Source organism: Drosophila miranda, chromosome 2, assembly GCF_003369915.1.
Source record: "Drosophila miranda strain MSH22 chromosome 2, D.miranda_PacBio2.1, whole genome shotgun sequence".
NCBI lineage: Eukaryota > Metazoa > Arthropoda > Insecta > Diptera > Drosophilidae > Drosophila > Drosophila miranda.
In genome coordinates, this window is record NC_046675.1 from 24993544 (window position 1) to 25014836 (window position 21293).

The following is a 21293-nucleotide window of genomic DNA, read 5'->3' on the forward strand; positions in this document are numbered from 1 at the left end:
TTTGGGCATAGGTATACCCTATTTTGTTAACATATGAATAAACTGTTTTGCTAAGCTCTTTTAAAACGTAATTAATAAGGATATTATCTCAAATTGATTTGTTTTAGAGATATAAATGCATTAGATTAGGGCCTTGTAAATATACCTCGATCCCCAATACCAATTTTTGGTCTCTGTATGAAGACCACTTTAAAAGATAAATTTTTAACAGAGACTGACTAGTTTCTGGATTAATTAAAGCCTGGGATGACAAACATTTCCTCAAAGCCGTAATATCCATTTTCCCAGGGTATGCAAATGTTGCTCAATCCGCGCAATGTTGAGGAACAATGCTGCTCGATTTCACGGCACATGAGTCTGGCCCATACATAAAACGTAAGAAAACGTAAGTGAGTATGGAATGTAGGGACATTGTTGAGCTGAAAAGGGATATTGTGGCGAGGAAAAATCCCATCAGAGAAAATATCCAAAAAGTCCCACCAAACTTGAGCGCCAAATATGAATTGCCTGAAAGTGAATGAGCGACAAGGATTTAAATGCAATCTATTTGAATAAATGATGCATGGAGAGCTGCAATTCAAAAAACCTGAGTATGTACGTTTCTATACCCTTTGTTCGGCTCTCAAAAAAGGCAGCTCAAAATGAGTTTAGGTTTGTGGTGAAAATGGATGTGTGTAACGTCCAGAAAGAATCGTTTCCGACCCCCTAAGTATTCCAGATCAGCATCAATCCCCTTCCTCTTTTAGATTTATATTTTTGGCTTAATTTATGAATCTTATCAATTCTCCTAAAACTAGTTGTTCTTTTTGTATAAACATTTATTTTAAAAAGGTACATTTTTTAGAATAGGGGAAAATTTTTAAAAATATTGTTTCTAATTTAGGTACAATTTTCACAAGTATTTAATGCAAAGGATTTTATCTGGTGTAGGTAGACTTTATCTGTGGACGTCTTACCGTCCTTGGCTATTTATTTAATATTGTGATGGGGGTTACATATTATGATAACCCGGGGGTCTTCGGGGCCTTCGTTTACCTGCCTCTAGTTTGCGAAATAATTTTATAATCGGTATTCCAGCTTCCATCACTTTGACCATCTATCACTGCCTGTCTTGGCTATTCTCTTCGTTTACTCATTTATCTCGATTCCTTTGGGGCCAGGTATCCCCAACAAATGATAAGTGAGTTACAAATTGAGCCATGCTTCTCTCCTACAATGAAGGAGGATGGATTCTTATGGACTTTACAGCACTCATACAACCACATATGATCACAACATGGCTGGCTCATTTATTATTTTAATTTAAAAAGAATAACAATATTGAACCCCTATAGCCTATAGGCAGTGTGTTTAATAAAATATAAATGCAGATAAGATCATTCACTGCCCAGCTCCCTGAGCACAGCATTGGCAATCACAATTCGCTGAATTTCGGAGGTTCCTTCGTAGATCTCCGTTACTCGAGCGTTACGGTAGTACATCTCTGCGGGCAAGTCGGTTGTATAACCCATTCCGCCCAGGATCTGGATGCATTGGTGGGCGCAGTATGTGGCCGCCTCGGAGGCATGCAGCTTAGCCATCGCGGCCTCCTTGGTGATGGGCAAACCATTGTCCTTGAGCCAAGCGGCCCGACAGGTTAGCAGCCGGGACACCTCCACCCTCGTCGCCATGTCCGCCAGCTTCTGCTGGATGAGCTGCATCCGCGAGAGCTGCTTGCCAAAAGCAATACGCTTCTGGGAGTAGTCTACGGCCAGTTCCAGAGCGGCCTGTGCAATGCCCGTAGCCTGGGCGGCAATTCCAATGCGGCCGCAGTCCAGCGACTGCATGGCGATTTTGAAGCCCTCGCCGGGGCCTCCCAGCACCTGGCACTGCGGCACTTGGACGTCGTCTAGCACCAGCTGGCACGTGGAGGAGGCTCGCATTCCCATCTTGCTTTCCTTCTTGCCCACAGACAGACCGGGCACGTCTTTGGCTGTAAGGAAGGCCGTGATACCCTTGTGCTTGAGCGTCTTGTCGATTGTGGCAAAGACGACGCCGCCACTGGCTTCCTTGGAATTGGATATCCATGCCTTGGTGCCGTTTAGCTGGTAGCTATTCCCATCCAACTTGGCCGTGGTGCTGGCGGCGCTGGCATCTGATCCGTTTCCCGGCTCGGACAGGGCATAGAAGGCAATCTTCTCGCCCTGGGTGTAGGGCACCAGAAAGTCTTGCTTCTGCTGCTCGCTTCCATGGAGCTGTACGGCGCCCAGGAAGAGGTTGTTGACGCCCATTGCAACGGAGACGGCCGCATCGCCACGAGCAACCTCCTCCATGCCAATAGCATAGGCCTGGTAGTCGAGTCCGGAGCCGCCTGAAGGTGGGTATCAAGAGAGCATTTAGAGGTGACGCCATGCATTAATCTCACAACCATCTTACCATACTCTTCCCGCACTGTCACCGCCATTAGGCCGAGTTCTCCCAGCCGGCGTATCTGCTCCGCCGGGTGCAGCCCCTCGCGATCATGCTGGCGGGCCCGTGGAGCCAGCTCTGCATTGGCGAAGTCCCGGCAGGTATTCTGCAGTATCTGGTGTGTTTCGGAGAGAGCTGCCAGGCTGGCAATCCCTCTGTCCCGGCTGGCATTCCAAACGCTGCCCGAGCGTTGACCTGCAAAAGTGGACTCGAAAGTGGATTACGATTGAGTCACCATCGTGGCGTGGATGTGGCGCTCACCTAGCGTCAGAGCGACCCGGACCCTCAACACCTGCTGCATTACGACAAACTGTCGATCCCCCGAATGGATCCAGCTGTTATGTCTCTTTTGCTTTCGCTTTCGTCTGCTTCTTCGCGGGAACGATCGCGCGTCGTGGGCCCCAACTGGCAACAACAACGAGCCTCCAATGGTCTCCCCAATCGGAAACAGCTTTTATATGTATTGCCGGGTTCTTAGGCAGAGGCGTCACCTATGAAGGGGCGGACTGCTCCCATTCTGAAAACCTACAGGTACGTTATCTCTCAAATATTCCGATAAATCATGAATATAGATTTACTATCGGGATGAATATACAGATACCCTGTTTCAGCGGAATCCCCGCCCATGCCTCACTTGTTATTCAACCATTGCTTTCCAGTTTTGCATACATATGTATATATTTTCATTTCAAAAGTTCTTTGTTTGGAGCTTTCTGTTCGGGTCGGGAGAGGGGTCTGCTGGCGGGTAGGGAAATGGAAAGCGGTTCAACGATTTTCAGAAACGGTTTGTGTATTGATTCTCCGGCTAGCGGGTGTAATTTGCAATTCAAATTCTCGATACACACCCACTTTTGTTGGGGGAACCTTTGTACCAGTGTAGAGTTCTCTTTCCATTATCGGAAATCATGTTCCTCGACTTTGATATTCGGTATAGGATTAATAATAATAGCTGGATAGGACCCTTAGCCCTAAACACATAATTTAATCCCATTGATGATTCAATTTTCTACAAGATTGGCTAGTTTTTAGTCCTTGCTTTTATTGTATTTTGACTAAAACATGGCTTAAACAAAATAGTTCAACAAATAAAAACAGACGCAGTGTTGCTGGTATTTGAAGACATGATGCGTATATAGACATTTGTATACCCTATTTCGTGAATATTATATAGATACTGTTTTCCAAACCATCGTATGGAAGTTTCTATACCTTTAAAAATATGAAGCTACTGTTTAAAGTCTCAAGACTCAACGGTGGAAACAGTAAAGTATTTGTAGTATAGTGCTGTTAAGCGCAAGCGTTAATGTCGACTTAACGTGGGGCTGTTAAACGCAATCAGTGCTACCAAGCAACAGATTTTTTTAAATTTAGTTCAAGAAATTGCCACTGACAACATTGGTGGCGACACTATACAAGAAGAAACGTCGGCGCGAAGTTCGAATGTGTAGATTATGTTTGCTGCAACGCTTATTCTGGTTCCTTTTCTTCTCCGATCTGTAAGTGATCGTATCAGCGATCGTTTGCAATCAAATGGGCTTTTATGACAGGACCCCAGATCTCAGTTGGCCCTTTAGATTCATTTTCAGCACGTTTTCCGAAATCACATATTCTCCGTTGCTAAGTTAAAAAAAGAACTGTTCCAAAATTATTGAATTTTTCACAAATAATATATTTTTATTTTAATTTCACATAGACCGATAAAGACAGACATGAATTACTTGATACAGCGCGGAAAACTCCGCCAGCAAGCGATTAATTTGCCGGAAGGACTTCCCGAAATACTTTCAGACATCACACGCGAGGTCCTGCGCTGCCAGCCAACAAAGGAATGCCTCTGCCAGTTCATCATCGACTATCTGCACTCTGTGATTGTGACACGAGAGAAGGCCATGGGTGAGCACTAGTGAAACGAGTGGGGTAAGTCTTGGAGTCATCTTCCCTCTCTCGCCGCCTTTGCAGTTGCCAGAAGCATCCTGGATCGTGCTCTGCGCCAGGTTGACAACATCATCTCGGACCTGTGCGTTTGCGATCTGACTAAGGAAAAGTCTGATATGATGGGACAGGTGATGGAGGATTGCTTCCGCAACTTCCTTGAGCGGCGTCGCTGCGAGATGCGCCGCGGCAAGCAGACGATCAACTTCGAGGACATCGACATACTCGAGGAGCTGCTAGTGAAGTGCAAGTTCTCCGAGGAGGAGCTGGCCATATCCCGACCGGCCGTCGAGAGTGCCTACAAGCGTTTCGTGGACGCCTACATGGCGGCTGCTCGTGGCGCCGACGGCACAGAAGTGCTCTACCAGTACTTCCGAGATCGGGAGCTCAAGCGCATGCGCGAGGCCATGCGGGAGCACTCGGCCACCATTATCCAGGCCGCCTGGCGCGGCTATCTAGTGCGCGCCAACCTGCCACAGCACATATGCACCTGCACCTGCATGGAGGTAGGGTTTCCGTTTCCTTTTCCTTTTCCCTTTCCCAGATCTCATTTGTTTCGCTAATACCCACCTGTATTCCTACATTTGTAGGTTGATGAAGCTGCTAATGAAGAGGAAATGCGCATGGATCACGCTGCTCGCGTCATTCAGCGATTCTTCCGAAACTGCTTAACGGTTTGACAGATCCTCGTATCTATATATTTCTTGAAACTAATTTCCTTTTTGCAGCACATGGCTCTTAAGCCCATTGTAGATCCCTGTGGGGAAGTGACGGAATCTTCCGAAAAGGACAGCAGCTCCCCGAAGGAAGCGACGGCGAAGGCTGAGCCAGATAAGGATACAACTCCTCCGACTCCTCCTCCAACTGCTGCCGATACTGTCGTAGTCACTGCCCAACCTTCGGAGATTCTCTCCGAGGTTCCCTCGCAGCCGGCACCAGGAGAGGAAGCCGTCGCTGCAGAGTCTGAAGGAATTGCTGCTCCAGAACTAGTGGCTGAAGAAGCGGCTCCAGTGGAGCCGACAGAAGCTGTAGAAGAGGCCCCGGCAGGAGAAGAAGCCCCTCCCACCGCAGAAGAGGCACCGCCAGAGGCAGCAGAAGAACCACCAGCAGAAGAGTCACCAGCAGCTCCTGAAGAGCCACCACCACCACCGCCACCAGAAGAGGAAGCCCCAGCCGCAGTTGCAGAGGAAGAAGCTCCACCTGAGGAAGCCCCTGCCGAGGCACCAGTCGAGGCACCAGTCGAGGCACCAGCCGAGGCACCAGCCGAGGCACCAGCCGAGGCACCAGCCGAGGCACCAGCCGAGGAATAGAATTGAAAAGAATTAGTTCTGATTTATAAATTTATGTTATCTGCATGTTGTTAAGAGAGGTTTCTCTATTATTCTATGTGGTTTTGTATCCATCCACTGAACGTGGACACTCGAGTGTAGACATCCGGGGAGATGTAGAGACCGCAGACCATCAGTCCATAGGACACGATGCCAACCTGCTTCAGTCCATTCTCCGTTTGCATGACCAGCGGTCCGCCAGAGTCGCCCTGAAAGAAGGACAGATGCGGATTGGGATTCAATATCTTTAAATGGAATCCAAGGACTTACCGAACAGGCGCCTCTGAAGGGACCTCTGGCGCAGATCTCCGTATCCGTGACACTCTCCATGCCCGCCTCTCTGCACTGCCTATTTCCTATCGTATGATAGCTCATGCGCTGAAGTGTGTTCGGATAGTTGACGTTGTCCAGGAAGGGAACAGGAACAGGCAGTCGCAGACCCCATCCTGTGAGTGTTACGGGAACTCCACCACCGACAAACTCCTTTCGCTTTGCCGTAAACTCTATGGCCCTGATGCTGACATTGTTCATCTCCAGCGGCGGCTCAATGAACAGCACGGCTACGTCGCTGGTGACTAGCTCTTGATATTTTGGATGTATGCTGTAGGACACCACCTGAGAACGTGAACCGCTCTCCTGAAGGCTGCGTATCCCGGCCACAACTGTCATCCGCGATGCATTCAGTCCGCGACAGCAATGGGCAGCCGTTAGGATGCGATTCGGAGATATAATAGAGCCGCCGCAAAAGTGCGCCTGACCGCCGCTGGTTCTGTACTGCATGGACACCTGATAGGGAACGTACTCTCCAGGTGGAACATCCGAACCACCAACTATTTGAGTGGGTGGATCTTCACTGAGCTGACGAGCTAGAAAGGGTAGCAAAATATAAGCTCTTGAGTGGTTTAGGGAGTTATTTTTAACCAAACACACAATTAAGACGCGCTGTGGCCCCTCCGGCAGAGAGTACCGCGAGCAGCAGAATCTCCGTTAGCCCCATCGTTGGTTGTTTGGTTAATGTCAGTGGTTTTGGGCCTGACACTAGACTTATATAAACACCATTTAGGTGAGCCCCCATTAGAGGGCGAATTTGCATAGATATCGCTGCAGATATGTGGGCCAACTCGCAAACTTGGTTATGGCCATTAAATTTGATCTTGAAATTCAAAATATAATGGGCCATTCTGCGGGTATTCGCAATGTTGGTGGAGAATAACCTAGTTAAAGTATTTAAAAATTCCATCATCACATAGAGGTGTTACCTTCTAAAAAGAAATAGAGTGATTGTTGGAAAGAAAAACTCGTAATTTTCATATTCAAAATCAACTTTATTGATCAAACCAGAGGCAAATTTTAATAGTCTTAGGACATTCGTTCTGCAATCCAGCCATCAAACATGGAAACCCTGGTATAGACATCAGGACTGTTGGAGGCACAGAAAGCAGTGCCATAGGAGACGACGCCTACTTGCTTGAAAGACTCCCCTTTCTGCATCACCAAAGGACCGCCAGAGTCGCCCTGGAAATTAGCGAAAATATGACCAAGTTTTAGAGATCAGCAATCAGTGATTAAAGGAATCCACCACTCACATTGCAAGCACCCTTGCCAAATCTCTCCAGAGCACAAATCTCAGTGTCCGTGAGCTGCGTCATGGTCTCTTTGCATCTGGCATTGCTGAGCGTCTTGTAGGAGAGCTTCTGCAGCACCGTGGGATACTTGGCAAAGGGACCAGTGCCAAAGTGAAAGACAGAGCCCCAGCCAGTGAGAAGAACCTCCTGATCGGCCCCCACCTCTTCCGAGCCGCTCACATCGATGGTGGACACACGCTTTTGATCCACCTCGAAAGGAGGATCGATCTTGAGGATGGCAATGTCGCTGGTCACCAGCTCCTGGTAGTTCTCGTTCATCTCGTAAGACTGCACCTGAGAGCGATAGCCAGTGCTGTCATTCAGATCCCTAATGCCAGCCACCACCGTGATCCTGCTGGCATTCTGTCCGTTGACGCAATGAGCGGCAGTCAGGACGCGATTGGGTGCAATCAGAGAGCCACCACAGAAATGCCGCTGCTGGCCGCTCCGTGTGAGGAACTGCATGGACACCTGATAGGGCACATACTCATCCTCGGGCACATCGTAGCCACCGACAACGCGTTCCTGGGAATTGGTGTCCGCCTCCTCAAAGTACGCGTCCACTGAGGATAGTCGGGTATTAGTATTTTTGCCTCTATTCTTTCCAAAGTTTGACTTACAATCAATGATGCGTCCCATGGGTTTGCCTTGGATCAGCTCCACTCCCATCAGAGCTACAAAGAGCAAAATCAAAGTAGTGCCTACCTTCATGTTGAATAGAGCTTTGTGTGCCACTGGAACTGCATCTGGGCCTTATATAGTATACACCCTGCTGGAAAACCTACACAATGAAATTTGAATTTTATCGAGTGCAGCTGTGGGTGGTCACTGTCACCCGCCCCACGTAATGGGTAACAAGGTCGCCATGGTAGTGCCGTGCCAGTGATAGCAAAAGAAGGTCTAGACTGTAAAAATTGTCAGTTGGAACACAGAAATCATGGCATGGAGAGGTAGAGGCGGCTGCTTCCGCAGTTCTTGGTAATAACACCTACGCAAAGAACCCAAGAAGGGCAGTCAGAGCACCAGACAGTGCCTCCTTTCAGTGAGATCTGTCTCACAGTTTTAATCAGCGTATAATTTAAATATTCCGATTAAACAAGCAGCGCCCTGGGGCCTCGGACAGCGGACATTTCTTTTAATTCATTGTCGAGTGGCAGACAAGGAGACCTGCCGCTGGCAATCAACACCTCGGACACCTCGGATGCTGCCAGTCCTGTTCTGCCTTCCAGCCAGACTATCTCACATGTTCGATGCAAATCAGCCTCAGCTTCAGCTTCAGCTTCAGTTGCAGTTGCAGTCAGGAGACTTCTTCCTCAGTGGCCGATGTCTGGGCGGGCTCTGTGAGTGCTATCTGGTCTACATTCGGAGTCAGAGACAGAACCATGTGTCAGTTCCGGGGCTGATTGCAGCCAGCTAATGAATCATTTTGCTGCTCCTTTTTGGGTGGACCTTGTCTGTGGTCTCTGTGGTCTGAGTGTGTGTGGCGCACTGGCGCAAATTAATTATGCACACCTCTCGGTTTCGTTTCGTTTCGATTCTGTTTCTGTTTCTGTTTGGGCTGTGGCTTCGACTGGAGCTTTGGCTTGGGCTTGCCCGTTGTTGAGGTCTTGATCTTTGGACTACTGTGTTAATTGTCCTGGGTTGCGTTGCAGCGCCGAACCGATTTGAACCTGAAATGGCTTTATTATATCAGGCTATACGAGGAGTACCAAAGCCAAAGCCAAACACAAACACAAACCCAGACCCCACCCCACATACAGGATGTAGATGTGGCTGTGGATCTGACTCTGACTCGCACTGTGGCGCCTGCCGTGTTGCCTTATGGCTGGCTTTTGTTAATTGGACCACCCTGTCAAGGCATGACTTATCTGCGGATTTTTATTCTTAATTCCCGCATCTAATTTGCATGTGAGCTTCGCCTTGAGCGTGAGCCAGGCTGACAGGTTAATCCCTGTAAAAAACTCATTAGGCTTTGTTCTAGCCACAAAAATGTTGATTAATGGAACCTAGAGAGGCACTTCCTCTGCTTCATTTGGTTATTTTTCGCTCCAACCCTGACTAAAATTCCCTGCGAACTTTTATTGTCATAACTCAAACTCCAACTCCTTTCTGCAATTCCACAGATGATGCTCAAAATTCTGGCTAATAAAATGCATTTTAATCATTTCATCAGCAATTTTTCAGACCAGACCTCCAGATCCGTTCCGATCCGATCCGACCCCTTCCCCTCCTTTGAGCAGGGTTTATTGGATCGTTCGGTGTTAACAAGATAAGCATCCTGCTCTGGCCCGTCTGCTCCGACGGGACGCCATCATTATTATGACATTTTGCTTGATTGCCTGCCTCTCGTCTCGGGGATCGGGGATCGGGTTTTGGATCTCGGTTGGCCCTCATTCAGGGCCATGTTCTTCGTGCCAACTTCTGTAGAATTGTGCGTGTGGCCAAGAACGGAGCCAAGACATTGTCAGTGCAATTTTTATGAGTTTTTTGTTTTCGGCTTTTTGTGAGTGTTTCTTGTTTGTCTCTTTGCCGCCGCCACTGCCACCGTCTTCAATGTGATTTATTTGAGAAGTTCTTAAAGCAGAGCCGCTGGTTTTATGATGTGAAAGGAGGAAGAGGAGGAGGAGGAGGAGGAGGCATAGTGCCAGGGTCTCATATGCTAGGGGTCGAAGCCCAGTAGCCCCAGTAGTCAAAGGTGGAATTATAGTGATTGCCTGAATGGGGGATTATCAATGGGATCTTTGCTCTTGGGAATGTGCCAATGGAAGATGGATTTGTTCTAACTTGGATTTCGTAGTTGTCCAACTCGTATGCAAATGATTATGACTGACAGCATAAATTAACAAGATCAGCCAGGACAACATATACGCGTACACGCACTCCAGAATGAGTTTTCCACTCTCTCAGGCAATTAATTTTGGTCTGGAAAAAAGCGAGCGGAAAATTAATTGCGTGTTTTGCATAATCAGTAAATTGGTCGTTTATTTTAGTACTTAATTTGCTTGGCATCGCCTCGCAAGGTGCACACTGTGCAGTGCACTGTGCAGTGCCTCACCTCCACGTTCCCCCACATGATTCCACTGGTCTTATATAAATTATGACTCCCAGGTACGGAGCATGCAGCGATCTGGCATTGGCTTCGCTCCGACTCAGACTTGGGCATTGGGCAAATTAAACAGATTTTTATTTGCAAATCAGATAAGAGATCATGCCACGGAGCACAGTGCAGATACCCAGATGCAGATACAGATGCCCAGATACTTGTGTTGTGTGTGGAATCAGATACAGATACAGATACAGCTACAGCTAGCGCTGGCTTAATATTTATCGGTCGCGTGAGCTTGTTACCTAATTGATGACAACAGGTAGGCGCTTCTGTCAAGCGATGTCTCTGGGGCTCCAGATGGGATATGATGGGAGGTTCGGTTCGCTGATCTCCGCCAGGTTATGATAACCAGGCACGCAAGGGACGAACAGCGGGTGATCCAATTGGACTACTGTTTGGCTCTCTAGAAGTTGATCCTTAGAGAAGATACTTCTGTGGTTCCATATTGGTATCTTGCTGTCATTATTCATCTCTATCTATATCCCTACTTGCATGTATAACCCAAATGGAAGCCCAATTTCGGCAGATTTCAAGTTCACAAGCATTTACATGTTGATATGTAAGTGCTCTCGTACAAGACCTTAGCCCAAATAAATTGATAAGCTTAACCCCCAATTGGGAGGTATAAAAACCATGGGGGGTTATCATTTCCAACTCATTCGCGCCGGAGTAAAAGTGCCACTAGCACTCGTAATGTTCGCCATAAAGCTATTCTGTCTGTATCTAAGTGTGACCATGGCTGCCACCTCGATAGCCCCCACAAAAACCTCAACAGATCCCATTCGGAGCATGGAAACCGCAGCAGCAGATCCCATTAGGATTAATGGCGGCCAAATGGTGAACGAGACGGTGCCCTTCCAAATCTCGCTCCAGGTGCAGCGACGTGGACGCTGGAGTCACTTCTGCGGGGGCTCCATAGTCAGTGCCCAGCATGTCCTCACGGCCGCCCACTGCGTGGAGAAGATGAAGGTGGAGAACATCAGTGTGGTGGTTGGCACCCTTAACTGGAAGTCCGGGGGCCTGCGCCACCGGGTGGTGGCAAAGCATGTGCATCCGCAGTACGCGATGAGTCCCCGGATCATCAACGACATTGCCCTGGTCAAGGTGACGCCCCCATTCCGCTTGAATCGCGTAGAGATCGGTACCATCCATCTGGGTGGGACGGATCGCATTGGCGAGAAGGTGGCGGTGCGTCTCACAGGATGGGGATCAACCACTCCTGCCACCTCCTCGGCCAGCCTGCCGAATCATCTTCAGGCGCTGCACTATAGCACCATTTCGAATGAGGAGTGCAACCAGAAGGGTTTCCGTGTGACCCGGAATGAGATCTGTGCCCTGGCTACCCAGGGACAAGGGGCATGTGTGGTAAGCATATAGATATTTCCTAGATGTATGACAGATCACAGCACACAGAGTGTGTATCCCTCACAGGGCGACTCTGGTGGACCTCTAATCCTGGCTGGCTCTCGTCCTCAGCTGGTGGGCATTGTCTCGTATGGGTCCTCCACCTGTGCCGAGGGCAGGCCCGATGTCTACACACGTGTCTCAAGCTTCCTGCCCTACATCAGCAAGGTGATCAACCAGGATCTGGCCTAATAAATACATTCGGACAACGTATAAATAAAGCAATCTCATCGCTGCACCAGAATAAGTTCCTTGGAGTCTTCGTATTTAGTTTCTCTCCCCTTTCGTTCGTTTTGGCGACTAATTAAAAATCTTGTTCAATATTCGCCACACAGTGGGGAGGAGTGAGAGGAGCATTTACTGGAGTCTGCGGAGTCAGTGGAGGCTCTCCTCTTCATGGTCTAGGCTTGGCCCGTCTCCAGCGAGAAACTCGGGCTGCCGCTGCCGCTGCCGCCTGCCAGGGCGACCATGATAAATGCAAAAAGCAATTTATCGCACATTTAACTCAATTCAGTTTCTTTATGGACAGTCCCCCCGAAGGAGGCTGTGCCGTGCCGCCGGAGGAGGAGGCAAGAAGGAGCAGTAGGAGACTGCCACAAAGTTTCACTGACACGCACACACTCCACTCCACTCCCAGAGGCTGGAACATAGACCGGGGTTTGTGTTTGGGTCTGGAAGTGGAACTGGAAATGGAACCGAGGACTGCGTCGCGTCTGAGGCCTGTGCGCCTTGTAATTCGATATTAGATTTTATGTGCGACAAATACGAAGTGCAAACATTTTTATGTTTCTGCAATTTCTATGCTGCATTTTGTATTTGTAGTGGAAACGATTTGCCGGGGCGCCGACTTTGACTCCAACTTTACCTTCGACTCCGCTTCGCTTTGGCTGTGGCATCGGCTGGGGCTTCAGCTGCGTCTGTGGCTATGGCTTCGGCGTGGACTCATGGATTACTTCTCCGACTGGGCTGTGTAATTAAGTTCAAATAATGTGGAGCTCATGGTCTTGAGTTTGGATTCTTTTAAGCAACACCAGCCAACATAGTTGTGTGTCTGATTCATGGCTAAATATCGAACCTCTGTATGATAAGGGTTTGTCAATACAATCGTTGGCACCATAAACGTGTTATGAACTAAGCCTCTCAGGCTAAGGTTTGCCAATCGTAAATCTGTATCATGTATGTAGCTGCCAAAGGGACCAACGCCCAAGAGTGTAGTGTAGCCTGTAACTAGTCTCTAACATCCCTTACAACATTTGTAGGACAGTGTCAGTTTCGTTGCTCGTTTCACGCTCTCAATTTACTAGCTGAAACCTCGGCTACGCTACGGTCCACGAGAGCATAACATCGAAAATCTGGCACTCGGCCGCACTCCCCACATACATACATATATGTATGTATGTACGTACATACAAAGATAGCTAACAGCGGGTCAAAGAAGTGCAAGAGTAAGCCGAACTGAACCGAACATATAACCATCTCCATCTCCAACCCCATCCCATCCCATCCCCAGCACTATCCGTATGGCGGACTGTAAGTTGCGAGACTCTGTGCTGAACATATAAATTCATTTAGATCAATCAATTCAATTTGTTTGTCAATAAGACCTAAATGAGTATTTCATTTAAACAAATTAAAATTCGACCCATTTGAAATTCCAGAGGCAGCAGCCCGAAGAAGAAGCCCACACCCAGACCCAGCCCCATCCAAAAAGCGAACCCAGGGACAGGGACAGCAATTAAAATTGACGCGACACACTTGATTCCCTGATTTCTTAAACGAACGCAATGAAAATATACACATATGAATATGAATATGAATATGAATGTGCCTGGACTTTCGCTCGGTTCAAACCCAGTTCGAGACCGAGACCCACAGATCCAGACCCTGAGAGCAAGACCGCAACCAAGACCGAGAACTATTGCCCAGAGACCAAGAGACCATTGCCCATCTCTGTTGACTTTTCATTGTCAATTAAAATCAAATAAATTTATTTGCTGCATGACTTTCGCTCGCTGTTGTTCTCGCCACAGTTCTTGGTCACAGATTCCGATTCTTGATTCCCAGTTCCGCGGCGAATTGTTTTTTGTTTGTTTGGCATGCAAGTGGATTGAACATCGATTATTTTGACCTTTTCCACCTTTGTCGGGTATCGAAAATAGGTTAAAGATAGATCAAGTCCGACTATTTGGCCTTGCCCTGGTTGGCCACAGCCTCCATGGCCTTCTTCACCGTCTCGGGATCACCGAGGAACTTCAGAGTGCCTAAAGGCTTCAAAGACTCATCCAGCTCGTAAACAAAGGGTATTCCCGTTGGCAGATTGAGGCCCATGATGGCTTCATCAGATATGCCCTCCAGGTGCTTCACCACACCACGCAGACTGTTCCCATGAGCGGCTACCAAGACTCGCTTTCCCTCCTGGATCTGGGGTACTATCACGTCGTTCCAGTACGGAAGACAGCGCTCGATTGTCAGCTTGAGGGACTCAGACTTTGGAAAATCCTTGGGATCCAGTTGATCGCAATAGCGCGGATCGTTCACAATGATGTCATAGTACTTGTGATCCTTCTTCATTGGAGGCGGCGGGGTGTCGAAGCTGCGCCGCCAGATCTTCACCTTCTCCTCGCCAAACTTTTTCGCTGTCTCTGCCTTGTTGAGGCCCGTCAGGCCGCCATAGTGTCGCTCGTTCAGGCGCCAAGTCTTGCAGATAGGAATCGTCTTATGACCACTGGCCGACAGTACAGCCGCCAGGGTGTCCTGTGCCCGCGTCAACAGCGAGGTGTAGGCCACATCGAATTCCATCTTGGCCTTCTTGAGTGCTATTCCTGCCGAACAGGCCTCCTGCAGACCCTTCTCGCTCAGCCTGGCATCGAACCAGCCGCAGAAAAGATTTTTCTGGTTCCACTCGGACTCGCCATGCCGCACCATCACGACCTTGTAAAGGCCGTTCTTCTTCTCCTGGCATGAATCCTTCGAGTATGACTTGGAGTGGGAGTGGGAGTGGGAGTAGGCGTAGGAGTTCGAGTTCGAGTAGGAGCAACTAAATATGGGACAAAGTTTCATCAGTTCAATGAAAACTTGACTTCCCAATGGTTTTCTAGCAAGAGCCAACATTTAATCAAACTTAATTTTATCAAGAATTTATATAGTTTATAATTCCGTTTTAAACTCAAATTTTCCAACAATTTTTGACTACTTTATCAGACTACTTTTCAAATGATATGTTTCAGATCCATATGGTCCAGATCCACTGCTGTCCATATTGACATTGAAATATTTGACAAGCTGAAGCGATTCTGCGGTTTTATTATTGTTTATATAGGGGAGAAAAACGCAGTGAACTTCACCCTGCAAACGCTAAAGCCTCGAAAAAATAAACCTCAGGTCAAGATTTTTTCGCGACTTTAGCGGTTTATTCGCAACACCCTAGAAAGTTAACATGTTAGATATAATTCAATCTGCACATATTTAATAGATATAACTTTTTTAATCCCTTCGCTGCAGTTCCAGTAGAGGTTTTTTAGCAAAATCTATACTAAGATTTTCAATGAATACAAAATCCTCAGTACGAAAGCTGGTACTTAGCTTATAGTTCCTTAGAATCTTTGACAGGGCAACCTTGGCAGATATTTCTGCATATTTCATGCCTGTAAACAAAAAACACATTTATATATATTCAAACATATCGAATAGCCAACCTACCTATGCAACTTCTCTTTCCTTTGTTGAACGGAATGTAAGCGTACTGATGAATTTTCGAAATATTTTCGGGAAGAAAGTTGTCGGGGTTAAACTTGTGTGCCTCTGGGCCCCAGGAATCCTTGTTGCGGTGCGTGTGGAATATGTCGAGACACAGAGTCAGGGATTTGGGTAATAGGATGCCATTGGATAGCTTAACTTCTTGGGAGGTCTCCCGTGCTATCAATGGAATCGCTGGGATCAACCGCATCGACTCGTTCAGCACACGATCCAAGTACACCAGTTTCTGTATCTCATCGTTGGAGACCTCAAAGTCTCCTGCATTTGGAAAGACATCTTTAAGCTCTACGAAGGCGGCATCTTGATACTCGGGGAACATGGCCAAAAAGGCAAGAGTGCTAAAGACTGTTACGGCGGTTGTCTCGAAGCTAGCCCCAACCATGATACTACACTCGCCCTCGGCATCTTCGTATGAAAATTCTCCGCTTTTTAGAAATTCCACAACCCGACTGATCACTGTGTTCCTGATCGCCAAGGATTCTTGATTTTCATCTGGTTTATTGGTCATCTTTTCTTCGATTAACTGAAACGACAATTTTTTTAAATGTATTCCCTGCATTAAATGTATTATTTACGGATTTCGTCAGTTCATTCACGACAAACGCCGCTTCTGTTCTTCGCTTTTCAATTCCCAGCAGCTTTGCGATAGTTCTGTTCTGAACCAACGGAAATAATATCGCCAGTGTTGTATTTTCCATAATACTAAAGAGTTTTTAAGAATTACGATTTTTCATGAGGCCAAGTAATTAAAATCTTACTACTTGAAGTTTTTCAATAGTGTTCCATTCTTGAAGCTTGTATTCGCCTTCACATCGCTGCCCAATGTTGTTTCTAAAGATACATAGATATTCTTAGATGTTTAAGGTATTAACCGATAGAATGAAGTATATAGATTGCTTACGATATGCGGTTCTAAAGGACCAGTTTAACACGTCCGGCAGTATTTCTCTCTCACCCTGACCAACATAAGTGTCCAGCACGGACAATAAGCTATTCGTCTCCTCATTGAAGATCGGAAGGAAGCTCATCACTACATTCTTCTTGAATGATGGAATCATCTTCCGGCGACGCTCAACCCAATGTGACCCTACATAATCCAGGAGAACTGTTACTTACTGGGGTATTAAATGGATGGGTCATACCAGTACCTCGTAATGCTAGAATTCCCGGTCCAGAATTCATTATTATTGCATTGCACGCAGTCTGGCTTTTGTCAAGGCAATAGGGAGATGTTAAAATATCCTGGATTACATTTGGCTCACTTGTCACTAGTACTGGCACTGTTCCCATCCACGTGAGGAAGGTCGGTCCATATATCTCGGCAAATTTACCTGCTAGGCCAATATTACCTGTGGATATTGCGGATTTGTAAAGAATAACGCTAATCGTCTTTTGTGAGGTTTCATTCACGTTTACTCCGTAGAAACCCTATGACATTGCCCAAGAAAGGATATCCTACAGGACCCTTCACCCTCAGCATCAGTAAGTAAAATCTCCGTCGGCTCCACAGAAAGTATATCCAGGCAAGTATCCCCACAGCTATCCACAGTTGCAACGTGATCATTATTTGACTGAAACTCTGATATTACAAATTGAAGTACAGAGCCTCAACTGTATAAGCTTTTATATGAAAACTTTTTAGGTGAGAATGAAACAATCAACATTACTTTTTATATAATATAGCTGACCCGGCAGACGTTGTTCTGCCAAGCAACAAAAAATGTTCTTAATTAAATGTGGCTAAATTATAGCGAATAATTTTGAGATGACCCGGTGAACTTTTATCCGCCTTAGAAGCATTGTATTTTAACGATTCTTTAATTGGTTTTTTTTTTGTTTTTTTTTCTTCAGTCAAGCACCTTCGGATACACAAAATTTTGTTGTTCTATTATCAGGCGCAAAAACAAACAATGCAGATGGTCTTCAGATCCGTGAACATGCCACATATAATTGGCCATGGGAAAAACATTGATTATCCAAATTCAGACCAAAAACTTTCAAGGATTGGCCTTTCGATTTGTTAATAGTCATGGCGAATGCAAGACGTATCGTAAATCGAAGTCCTTTAAACTCAAAACGGCAGTCGCTTATTTCGTCGGAATTACTGGCAGTGTTTGGCGGAAATCACCAGACAGTAGAATCATAGCGCCACAAACATATCTCGAGTCATCTTTCAATGCTCAATCGAAGTCTAGAAAGCTAACTTTCTTTGTAGTTTCTTCACCATTCAATGGATTTATCATCAAAGCATGATGTTCATTAAGTCGTGGCTGCAGATCTTTAAGAATTGCTCTTTTCATTGCTGCATTTATCTCTTGACGGCGATCAAGTTGTTATTCCATTTTCCCTTGAAGTATATTTGTAAAAAATTATGCTGTGCATCTTCGAGAGAGTGCAATGATCCTAATCGATGGTGGATCTGTGCTTGTATGTTGAATGTCGGATTAAATCCTTGTTCTTCGATAATGTTTGCTTCAAATGAGGTCATTGGCCAGTGTATTTTTGAGTGTTTGCAAGAAAATGCGGTGAAGCAATGAACGCAGGTGGCGGAGTCAATAATGGCGATTTCACTTTTCCACTAAGGCAGCACAATCCGACCGTTTCTCAGGAAACTTCAATGTACCACAAAATTCGCAAACAACGTCCATTGACCCAATGCAAACGCTAGGATGTAAGAAGTATTGAGTGCTGCAATTGTATCGAAATGCTGCTCAATTCAAGTCAGCAGCAAGTCGCGGCATTTTTAAAGATGAATTAAAAAGAATATGTGAAGGAAATATTTTACGGCAACATGGAATACACCAAAATTGATATTTTAGTCATAATATCATATCAACTTATATTTCCCAAATTGTACTGAAGAATTTAAAAATAGCACTTATTTCTGATAATAAAAGTGTATGTATGATGTATGATTCATATGTCACATCGCATGTCCTTCAAAGACGAATATTAAGGATCCTACACCACTTGGTTCAGAAAAGTATATTAAATTCGGAAAGTTATGGAATATCTCTTATTTGTAACTTTTAAAATAAAAATCAAAGATAACTCTTTTTTATTGAAAAAATTAGAAATAAGTGGTTTTTTGTTATTCGGCATTTTTTAATGCAAATGAATAATAAGCTTTATTTTTGATTATTTCAAATAAAAATAGAAAAAATAATTGTTATACTGAAAACCTGCTAAGTTATAAGTATTTCTTTTATACATATACATGTTCTGCCTGGAAAGGTTCCAAATTTGTATTTGCAACAAATTAGAACAGCTTTTATTCTATATATATTCTAAATATATTATATTTAGCAGAAAGATCGGCATTCCTTTTAATGGGATTTATAATCACAGTTCACCAAAGTACATCAATCACCTCCTATATTGCATTTCAAGAAGTGGTTGCTCCTTAAACTCCAGAACAATATTATCAACGAAGGAGAGATCCTCAAAGCGAAAGCTTGTGCTTAGGCGAAAGTTTCTCAGAATCTTGGCTAGGGCAATCTTACTAGATATCTCTGCATATTTCCGGCCTGTAAATACAAAATACTATAATATCCATTCGAATATGTAGAAAAAAATAAAACCACCTGTGCAATTTCTCTTTCCCCTATTGAACGGAATGAAAACGTATGGATGCCTTTCTTGAATGTGTTCGGGGAGAAAGTTGTCGGGATTGAAGGTATCCGCCTCCAGGCCCCAGAAATCCTTGTTGCGGTGAGTGTTAAATATGTCGATGGCCACTGTAACACCTTTGGGGATCAGAATACCATTTGACAGTTTCAAGTCCTCTGTGACCTCCCGAGGAATTAAAGGAAGAGGTGGAAGCAACCGCAAGGATTCGTTCAACACACGATCCATGTAGACCAGTTTCTGCAGGTCATCGTAGGACACCTCAAAGTCTCCTACATTTGGGAAGACATCCTTAAGCTCCTCAAAGGCTGTATCTTGATATTCGGGGAACATGGCCAAAAGAATAAGAGTATTGTAGACTGTTATGGCCGATGTCTCGAGCCCAGCAATAATGGTAAGAACGCACTCGCTCTTGACATCTTCGTAGGAAAAATCACCACTTCTTAGGAAGTCCATAGCCCGATTAATCACTATATTACTGCTCGCCAAGGATTCTTTGCTTTCATCTCCTTGTGTCTTCAGCTTTTCCTGTATAATCTGAACGGGGAAGAATTTTAAATTATACTTTTAAGGCTAAAATGGCTTACTTACAGATTGCACAGATGCATGCAGATGAATCATCGCTTCTGATTTTCGCTTTTCAAAGCCGAAGAGCGTTGAGATAGCCCGGTTCTGGAGCCACGGAAACATAATTAAGTGATATGTCACTTCAATAAGTCTAGAAAATTTTTGAGAATTACGAATTGATGTTTGGATTAGCTCAAATTATTTCAATCGTACTTGCTGATGTTTTTTTGTATTGACCCATTCATAATGCTTGGATTATCTTTTACATCGCTGCCCATTGTCGATTCTAGATATATATACATATATATATTGGAGATATATAGTCATTGATGGTTAATGAGCTAACGAGATAGATTGCTTACGAATGGATGTCCTAAAGGACCAGTTTATGAGCTCAGGAAATAGTTTTTTTTCACCCTGGCCTACAAAAGTTTCCAGCAAAGATATCAGGTTCCTCGTCTCCTCATTAAACAGCGGAAGGAAGCCCATTAGGACATTGTGCCTGAATGAGGGATTCATCTGCTTGCGACGTTCAACCCAATGTGATCCTAATTCAGAAAAAAGTGTTCTTAATAAGAATGATATGATAGGGATATATATATTCCTGTACCGTTTAATGCAAAAACTGCTGGGCCACAAGTAAGACGTATTGGATTGCACGCAATCTTGCTCTTGTCCAGGCAGTGGGGAGACGTTAAAACATCCTGAACAACATTTGGCTCACATGTAATCAGGACTGGCACTGAACCCAGCCATGTGAGGTTGGTTGGGCCATACTCCTGGAAATTTTTACTGCGTTGTTCCATGTTGTCTGGGGATGAAAAGTGTTAATTAAGAATAAAATTAATTGTATTTTTAGGCTCTCAATCACGTTTATTCCGCAGGTACTCCAGGGCAACGCCAAGGAATGGATAACCAGCAGGACCCTTCACCCTCAGCATCAGTAAGTAGAATCTCCGTCGGCTCCACAGAAAATATATCCAGGCAAGTATCCCCACAGTTATCCATAGATGCAACGAGTACATTTTTTATTTTAATATAATAATTTCGTAATTTGGTGATTGGGGTGATTTTCGCTACTGATTTGTTTGGGAGGGCCTCAAGTGTGCTTTATATAAAATTGGCAGGGATTTTCCTAAGTACTTATAAGTATTTCTTTTAGATATAAATAATATAAAACACCCATAGCTGGAGCTAGTTGAAGCTAATTGCACCTTGAACTGCCATTAAAGGTTCAAAATTTGTATGTGCACAGATGAGTACAGTATGACTTCATTCACAGCCAACTGGCAGTGGAATGACACAGGTGCAAGTAAAGAAATTACATTTTTCAGGGTTCATTCCTAGATCATCAACATATTCCAGAGTGTTTATTCTTGTAAGGTACCTCCTTTCTATTCGCTCTATCGACTCTTCATCCATCATTCATATTGGGTGGAAAAGCAATTAAGCCGCGAATCGTGTCAACTGCTTACCAGTCTAAGACGCCGCTTACCCGGC

At 45.4% G+C, this 21293-nt stretch overlaps 8 protein-coding genes across 10 annotated transcripts; 2 read left to right on the plus strand and 6 right to left on the minus strand.

Moving 5' to 3' along the window:
- Positions 1–1238: 1238 nt before the first annotated feature.
- On the minus strand, positions 1239–2861 carry LOC108157787 (short-chain specific acyl-CoA dehydrogenase, mitochondrial). Its single transcript, XM_017289977.2, has 3 exons — positions 2710–2861; positions 2416–2643; positions 1239–2350 (listed from the first exon to the last, which is right to left on the minus strand). Exons 1-3 carry the CDS (start codon positions 2747–2749, stop codon positions 1377–1379), a joined length of 1242 nt encoding a protein of 413 aa, XP_017145466.1. The 5' UTR covers positions 2750–2861; the 3' UTR covers positions 1239–1376.
- A 1151-nt stretch (positions 2862–4012) lies between these two features.
- LOC108157851 (LIM domain-binding protein 3) lies at positions 4013–5755 on the plus strand. The gene is made up of 5 exons (XM_017290055.2): positions 4013–4069; positions 4142–4341; positions 4408–4886; positions 4971–5054; positions 5109–5755. The coding sequence occupies exons 2-5, from the start codon at positions 4158–4160 to the stop codon at positions 5688–5690; spliced, it is 1329 nt and encodes a 442-aa protein (XP_017145544.1). The 5' UTR covers positions 4013–4069; positions 4142–4157; the 3' UTR covers positions 5691–5755.
- LOC108153881 (chymotrypsin-1) lies at positions 5689–6705 on the minus strand. The gene is made up of 3 exons (XM_017283982.2): positions 6639–6705; positions 5979–6574; positions 5689–5917 (listed from the first exon to the last, which is right to left on the minus strand). The coding sequence occupies exons 1-3, from the start codon at positions 6703–6705 to the stop codon at positions 5759–5761; spliced, it is 822 nt and encodes a 273-aa protein (XP_017139471.1). The 3' UTR covers positions 5689–5758.
- A 317-nt stretch (positions 6706–7022) lies between these two features.
- LOC108153880 (chymotrypsin-2) lies at positions 7023–8056 on the minus strand. Its single transcript, XM_017283981.2, has 3 exons — positions 7954–8056; positions 7295–7896; positions 7023–7223 (listed from the first exon to the last, which is right to left on the minus strand). Exons 1-3 carry the CDS (start codon positions 8042–8044, stop codon positions 7068–7070), a joined length of 849 nt encoding a protein of 282 aa, XP_017139470.1. The 5' UTR covers positions 8045–8056; the 3' UTR covers positions 7023–7067.
- Positions 8057–11174: 3118 nt separating this feature from the next.
- On the plus strand, positions 11175–12080 carry LOC108153879 (chymotrypsin-1). The gene is made up of 2 exons (XM_017283980.2): positions 11175–11804; positions 11871–12080. The coding sequence occupies exons 1-2, from the start codon at positions 11175–11177 to the stop codon at positions 12033–12035; spliced, it is 795 nt and encodes a 264-aa protein (XP_017139469.1). The 3' UTR covers positions 12036–12080.
- A 1734-nt stretch (positions 12081–13814) lies between these two features.
- On the minus strand, positions 13815–15064 carry LOC108157725 (phosphoglycerate mutase 2). The gene has a single exon (XM_017289895.2). It carries the CDS (start codon positions 14952–14954, stop codon positions 14025–14027), a length of 930 nt encoding a protein of 309 aa, XP_017145384.1. The 5' UTR covers positions 14955–15064; the 3' UTR covers positions 13815–14024.
- Positions 15065–15170: 106 nt separating this feature from the next.
- Positions 15171–17202, minus strand: LOC108157724 (probable cytochrome P450 313a1). 3 transcript variants are annotated; one of them, XM_033389955.1, is made up of 7 exons: positions 17016–17202; positions 16748–16948; positions 16501–16686; positions 16358–16430; positions 16175–16301; positions 15543–16122; positions 15171–15487 (listed from the first exon to the last, which is right to left on the minus strand). In XM_033389955.1, the coding sequence occupies exons 1-7, from the start codon at positions 17161–17163 to the stop codon at positions 15327–15329; spliced, it is 1476 nt and encodes a 491-aa protein (XP_033245846.1). In that variant the 5' UTR covers positions 17164–17202; the 3' UTR covers positions 15171–15326. The 3 variants fall into 3 exon arrangements, with proteins under 3 accessions (XP_033245846.1, XP_033245845.1, XP_017145383.1); XM_033389954.1 differs by having other exon boundaries at positions 15173–15487; positions 16361–16430; positions 17010–17202; XM_017289894.2 differs by having other exon boundaries at positions 15177–15487; positions 17010–17202.
- A 1557-nt stretch (positions 17203–18759) lies between these two features.
- Positions 18760–20881, minus strand: LOC108154345 (probable cytochrome P450 313a3). The gene is made up of 7 exons (XM_017284611.2): positions 20665–20881; positions 20404–20604; positions 20156–20341; positions 20007–20079; positions 19818–19944; positions 19184–19763; positions 18760–19126 (listed from the first exon to the last, which is right to left on the minus strand). Exons 1-7 carry the CDS (start codon positions 20816–20818, stop codon positions 18966–18968), a joined length of 1482 nt encoding a protein of 493 aa, XP_017140100.1. The 5' UTR covers positions 20819–20881; the 3' UTR covers positions 18760–18965.
- Between the last annotated feature and the right edge of the window lie 412 nt (positions 20882–21293).

Excerpts from the sequence above, each read along its gene's own strand:
- LOC108153879 (XM_017283980.2), top strand. The coding sequence starts at position 11,175 with ATGGCTGCCACCTCGATAGCCCCCACAAAAACCTCAACAGATCCCATT. Across the intron at positions 11,805-11,870 it reads AGGGACAAGGGGCATGTGTG|GGCGACTCTGGTGGACCTCT; the intron begins GTAAGCATATAG and ends TATCCCTCACAG.
- LOC108153880 (XM_017283981.2), bottom strand. The coding sequence starts at position 8,044 with ATGAAGGTAGGCACTACTTTGATTTTGCTCTTTGTAGCTCTGATGGGA. Across the intron at positions 7,897-7,953 it reads CATGGGACGCATCATTGATT|TGGACGCGTACTTTGAGGAG; the intron begins GTAAGTCAAACT and ends GACTATCCTCAG. Across the intron at positions 7,224-7,294 it reads TTGGCAAGGGTGCTTGCAAT|GGCGACTCTGGCGGTCCTTT; the intron begins GTGAGTGGTGGA and ends GCTAATTTCCAG.
- LOC108157851 (XM_017290055.2), top strand. The coding sequence starts at position 4,158 with ATGAATTACTTGATACAGCGCGGAAAACTCCGCCAGCAAGCGATTAAT. Across the intron at positions 4,887-4,970 it reads GCACCTGCACCTGCATGGAG|GTTGATGAAGCTGCTAATGA; the intron begins GTAGGGTTTCCG and ends CTACATTTGTAG. Across the intron at positions 5,055-5,108 it reads TCTTCCGAAACTGCTTAACG|CACATGGCTCTTAAGCCCAT; the intron begins GTTTGACAGATC and ends TCCTTTTTGCAG.
- LOC108153881 (XM_017283982.2), bottom strand. The coding sequence starts at position 6,705 with ATGGGGCTAACGGAGATTCTGCTGCTCGCGGTACTCTCTGCCGGAGGG. Across the intron at positions 6,575-6,638 it reads GGCCACAGCGCGTCTTAATT|CTCGTCAGCTCAGTGAAGAT; the intron begins GTGTGTTTGGTT and ends TACCCTTTCTAG. Across the intron at positions 5,918-5,978 it reads CCTTCAGAGGCGCCTGTTCG|GGCGACTCTGGCGGACCGCT; the intron begins GTAAGTCCTTGG and ends TCCTTCTTTCAG.
- LOC108157724 (XM_017289894.2), bottom strand. The coding sequence starts at position 17,163 with ATGATCACGTTGCAACTGTGGATAGCTGTGGGGATACTTGCCTGGATA. Across the intron at positions 16,687-16,747 it reads GGGAATTCTAGCATTACGAG|GGTCACATTGGGTTGAGCGT; the intron begins GTACTGGTATGA and ends TGGATTATGTAG. Across the intron at positions 15,488-15,542 it reads AGGAAAGAGAAGTTGCATAG|GCATGAAATATGCAGAAATA; the intron begins GTAGGTTGGCTA and ends TTTTGTTTACAG.
- LOC108154345 (XM_017284611.2), bottom strand. The coding sequence starts at position 20,818 with ATGTACTCGTTGCATCTATGGATAACTGTGGGGATACTTGCCTGGATA. Across the intron at positions 20,342-20,403 it reads AGCAGTTTTTGCATTAAACG|GATCACATTGGGTTGAACGT; the intron begins GTACAGGAATAT and ends TTTCTGAATTAG. Across the intron at positions 19,945-20,006 it reads ATACAAAAAAACATCAGCAA|ACTTATTGAAGTGACATATC; the intron begins GTACGATTGAAA and ends AAAATTTTCTAG.
- LOC108157787 (XM_017289977.2), bottom strand. The coding sequence starts at position 2,749 with ATGCAGCAGGTGTTGAGGGTCCGGGTCGCTCTGACGCTAG. Across the intron at positions 2,644-2,709 it reads CCGGGTCGCTCTGACGCTAG|GTCAACGCTCGGGCAGCGTT; the intron begins GTGAGCGCCACA and ends CCACTTTTGCAG. Across the intron at positions 2,351-2,415 it reads GACAGTGCGGGAAGAGTATG|GCGGCTCCGGACTCGACTAC; the intron begins GTAAGATGGTTG and ends ACCCACCTTCAG.
- LOC108157725 (XM_017289895.2), bottom strand. The coding sequence starts at position 14,954 with ATGTTGGCTCTTGCTAGAAAACCATTGGGAAGTCAAGTTTTCATTGAA.